This window comes from Manacus vitellinus, unplaced genomic scaffold, assembly GCF_001715985.3.
Source record: "Manacus vitellinus isolate BGI_N305 unplaced genomic scaffold, ASM171598v3 scaffold_14_pilon, whole genome shotgun sequence".
Taxonomy (NCBI): domain Eukaryota; kingdom Metazoa; phylum Chordata; class Aves; order Passeriformes; family Pipridae; genus Manacus; species Manacus vitellinus.
This window is the reverse complement of record NW_021939063.1, coordinates 465,264-469,771: the sequence shown is the minus strand read 5'-3', so window position 1 is coordinate 469,771 and position 4,508 is coordinate 465,264. Positions and strand designations below refer to the sequence as shown.

General features: G+C 48.8%; 1 protein-coding gene across 1 annotated transcript; it reads left to right on the top strand.

The window, feature by feature from the left end:
- The first annotated feature begins 6 nt into the window (after positions 1–6).
- Positions 7–2,411, top strand: VHL (von Hippel-Lindau tumor suppressor). Its single transcript, XM_029958379.1, has 3 exons — positions 7–122; positions 483–593; positions 942–2,411. Exons 1-3 carry the CDS (start codon positions 107–109, stop codon positions 1,124–1,126), a joined length of 312 nt encoding a protein of 103 aa, XP_029814239.1. The 5' UTR covers positions 7–106; the 3' UTR covers positions 1,127–2,411.
- The last annotated feature ends 2,097 nt before the right edge of the window (positions 2,412–4,508 follow it).

Below are 4,508 nucleotides of genomic sequence, written 5' to 3'. Positions count from 1 at the left end.
GGTCGTCTTCAACAACCACAGCCCCCGCTACGTGCTGCCCGTCTGGCTGGACTTCGAGGGCCTGCCGCAGGGCTACCCGGTCCTGAAGCCGCGCACCGGACGCGTCATGCGCAGCTACCGTGGTGAGTGCGGCGGAACGGGGCGGGCCGGGCTGGGGCGTCGCGGGGCCCAGGTGGTTGAGATGGTAGCGGTGGGGTTCACCATTTTCTTCTTTTCCTTTTTTTTCCCTCCTTTTCCTCTTTCCGCTCTTCTCTCTTTCCTTTCCTTTTTTCCTTTCCTTTTTCCTTCCATCCCTTTTTCCCTTTTCCCTTTCCCCTCCCGGTTCACACCGGTTACCAAGGCCGTGGTAGTGGTGAACAGGGAGCTCAGCTGAAGAGGAGCTCGGTCTCTCACGGATACAGCTCAGTCCTTCGCGAGTGCCCCTCAGAGCTGCTCATTAAAAAGTGCCATAACTGCTGCGTTCCCCCCTTGTTCCCTCCCAGGGCACCTCTGGCTGTTCCGGGATGCAGGGACCAACGATGGGCTCCTTGTCAACCAGCAGGAGCTGTTTGTGGTAGCCCCCAACGTGACCAAAGCTGACATCACACTGCCAGGTAAGGGACAGCACTGCATGTGCCCTGGGGAATTCTGAACTTAGTCTCTTTGAACTTCAGTGTAAGGATGAGTGAGAAATCAGAAGTAAACCTGCTCAGACACAGGAAGAGGTGGTGAGGGATTCTAGGTAGAGCTAGGGACAGACCTCTCCTGTAAAGGATCTGTGAGGGGTTTCATAGGTGCCTCATGGCAGGAACCACGTCTCACCCCTCTCTGGTGAGCCCAGCCTGTGGTGGGTGACGCTGCTGCAGGCTGTGCTCTGTGTTCACGTGCTCAAAGCTGCACTGTGGATGTTGGAGCAGCAGCTGAGAGCCCTCGTGACGAGGCCGTGTTTTGTTTGACCCCAGTGTTCACCCTGAAGGAGAGATGTCTGCAGGTCGTGCGCAGTCTGGTCAGCCCGGTGGACTACAGGAAACTGGACATTGTTCGGTCATTATATGAAGAGCTGGAGGATCATCCAGATATTTCAAAGGATCTTCAGCGGCTTTCTCTGGAGAGGAGTGAACCGTTGAGCAATGGAATTCTGGAATAACATGATTACTCACTTCAGACTCTTCAATAGCAAACCACTGAGTTTGAGCAGCAAGAGTCACCAGGAAACACGCCAAGAACTGATGCCTCCATTTAAAGTTCTGGAACATAAACTCAGTTAAGTTGGTGATGGTAAGTCAGATCCCAAAGACTGAACAGCACCTGGAGTGTGCCAGCTTGTGATGGTTCAGGTTTGTTCCTCGTTACGTGTATCACAAACGGACGGCTCCGGAGGCCTCGCGTGGATGAAGCTCAGAAGTCTGGACACTGCATAGGGATGTAAGATCAGGGCAGCTATATGGAACTTATTCATACAGAGTAACTTTCATTGTATTGGAAAGCAAATTACACCAAGGATTAATTTAACCCAGACTAATGGTTCTAAGTGGCAGATCAACACCGGTTTTGTTTGAGTAATTTGTTTTGATGGAATTTCCCTGTCATGCGTGCCTCCATGTGCCTGTGGGTCACAGCGTGGGGGTTTGTATGTCAGGGTTTCCAGTACCACCTGAAGACCTGACAAACGTTATGTTGGTGGAAAAATGATGTGTAAAGGCTTGGGGTTTTCCTGCCTCTTACCTTTGCACTTATACAAACCCATGTTGTATCTGCACTGCAGCTGACACGTTTTTACTCATATCATACCTTGAATGCCTTATTTGCCTTCATGACTGGATTGTTGCCTGGCTGATCTCAGCCACAGAGACCAGATCCTAGTTTTGGGACACCTTTGTCCTTCGCAGCTGCTTCCCCAGCAGCCTGTACAGGGTTCACAGGAGGTAGATGCTTTGAGTCCTGCCTCTTCCCATCACAGTGCTGTGGTCCAGGTCATAGTGGGGGGCCTTTTTGGGCCTGTCTCCTCAGGACCAACAGGGGCTGTATGGGCTCACACAGCCAGTTCACAGGCAGGGCCATGCTTTGTGGCAGGCTGGAGAAAGAGAGATAGCATTTCTTTGCCCATATTCTGTCCCCCACACCTCAGTGAAATGTGTCCTCGTGTGAATGCACAGAGTTGAAAGCAGCATAGTTTCAGCAGACACATGAATTTTCCACCAGTAACAGATGTGGTGCTGCTCAGGTAGAAGCAGGCTGGCAGGAGGTCACAGCAGGTTATGTCTGTGCATACATTTGTTTGCAGTTGTACATTCTGGGAGCAGCTGTGAAACTGAGAATCTCAATGTATTCTGTAAGTATGGAATGTCTCCCCTATTGACTCGTCTTTCTTACGTATTTGAAGTGTGTGAATTGATCTTTGACATAAAAATCCACACTACCTTTCTGACTGATTCTGTCAGGTACCTCGCAGTGCCTATGTGTTTGTATCCCTGTGATACTTGGACAGTCGTGGTTGATCAGTAACAGGCACTTTGGACTGTACAACCTGCCCAGCCCATTGCTGCAGGACTGTGCTGTGGCTCATAAGACCTGTCAGCACAGCTTTGGGCAGTGTCTGGGCAGAAGGAGTACATGGCAAGTTCTGCTCTTACCACCTCTCATAGATCTCTGAAGGGAAAGGGTGCCCATATGGGCCTCGGGAGCAGACAGGTCAGTGCCCCAGGGAGGCTGAGGGTGGGAGGGTCTGCCCTGCCCATACCCAGGAGGAGGTTCCCTCCTGAGGCCTCGCACTTCGATGAGCGTGGCAGTTCCACTGGGCCCTGGCAGAAATTGGCCTGCTTGGCCGCAGCTTTTCCTGTAACAGAGTTGGCATTAGATGTTGGCTTTAACAGATCTGTACGTGGCACACACGTTCTGGGTATTTCTGAGCTGGCTGGGGTCTGTGATCTCTTGTGTTGCTTATTAGAGTGTATTTTTCTGTTCTGGAATGCTCCTTTGGGTCAGAATAAAAGGCTGGAGAAACCCCATGGGGCTCTAGGACATGAACATTGGGAAATGGAGCCTCCTACTAGTTACTCAGCTGCATTAGCAATAAATGAATGTTGTCATTGACTTGTGGCAGCTTCACTAACACTAGGTGGTTTCAGGCAGTCCCAGCCCCGACTCAGTGGCCATCCCAGGAGCAGTGGTGAGAGCCAGGGCTCAGGGCCAGCCCTAGGGCTCTGCTGTGGCAGGAAGTGGTGAGGCACAGCTGAAGGGGAGAAATAACAAATGGTTCTCTTGTGTCCATAGGCTCCAGGAGAGCCCGCAGCAGTTCAGAGTCCTGCCCACACCACACTGTTGGAAAGGGAAGGCTGAACTGCATGAATATACAGGATTGTTCTAGTCTGTTTGGAAAGTCATTCCAGTTTCCCTGTAAGATCCTGCATTACATGTAATGTTGGGAGCAGAACTGAAGCCAGCCATGGAGTTGGATGTGTTCTTTCCCCTCATTTTCCCCTGAGGCAAATAGTCTAAAAGGTTTCACAAGTTTTTCTAGTACCCAAGGGGAAGAAGTGTCTTTTCTTCCTGCTTTTATCCAGTTCCTTGCAACACAATTTCAGTCTCATCTTACATCACTTCCAGAGATGCTCTGTCTTCCCACGACAGAATTTAGATGTATGTCAGAGGGACAGTAAGCAGGGAAAATGGAGGGGAAAACCCCATAAATGCAACTATTGTTGAACTGGTACTACTGCTAAAACAGCTCATCTCAAGGCAGTCTTTGAGTTGTCATATTTTAAATAATAATACACTTTGGATATTTTTGTTTAGGTTTTTTTCTGTCTTTTGACCTTATAGCTTTATCAATATCACATTTTTTCAGCTTTTCCCTGCTAATATGGGCTAAGAAATTCGTTGTTACTTCAGTAGTATTTGAGAGGTTCATGATTTCTTAGGCCAGAAGTGTAAAAAACTGCCAAAGTTTGAAGGTTTGATACTGAAAACAAGAGTTAGTTGTACTGTTATGTATATGCAGAGTACAAAGAAAAAGTAAATTAAAGGCTCTCAAAATTTACAGCACTGATTTCAGTTCATTTAAATGTAGACCTAGGGCTAAACACCAACAACAGGAACAGAAAGAGGGATCGTTTCAGTACAGCAGGAAGGTTCTCCAGGTAGACCGTTTTGGCAGAAGTATTTGTAGCAATTATACTGGCTAATTAATTAATTGGATATTTTAATCGAAAGCAGGTTAAATTAAAAAAAAAATTTAGAAAAATTGCCAACTTTAAGAACATACTTTAAACCTCATCCTTGACAAGCAAGACCTGGCCCTCTGACCACTTCTGATGTTTTTTAGTTCTCACTCCTTGCATCTGCTACAGTACCACATGTGGTAATGAGTGAGCTCCCGGGTGCTGCAGTGATGGAAAACGCTGGGAGCACTTTTAGTGCCTTCTCTGGTGGTGGCCGTTCCTTTCTCAGCCCTCGTGAGACCTCTGTCTCGCAGCCCGGTGGGGAGCGTGGCTGGCGCAGCTCCAGGGGATCCCTTTTCACACCCCCGT

Bases quoted from the DNA above. Each gene is read 5' to 3' on its own strand.
- VHL (XM_029958379.1), top strand. The intron at 594-941 runs GTAAGGGACAGC...GTTTGACCCCAG, and splicing joins AGCTGACATCACACTGCCAG to TGTTCACCCTGAAGGAGAGA.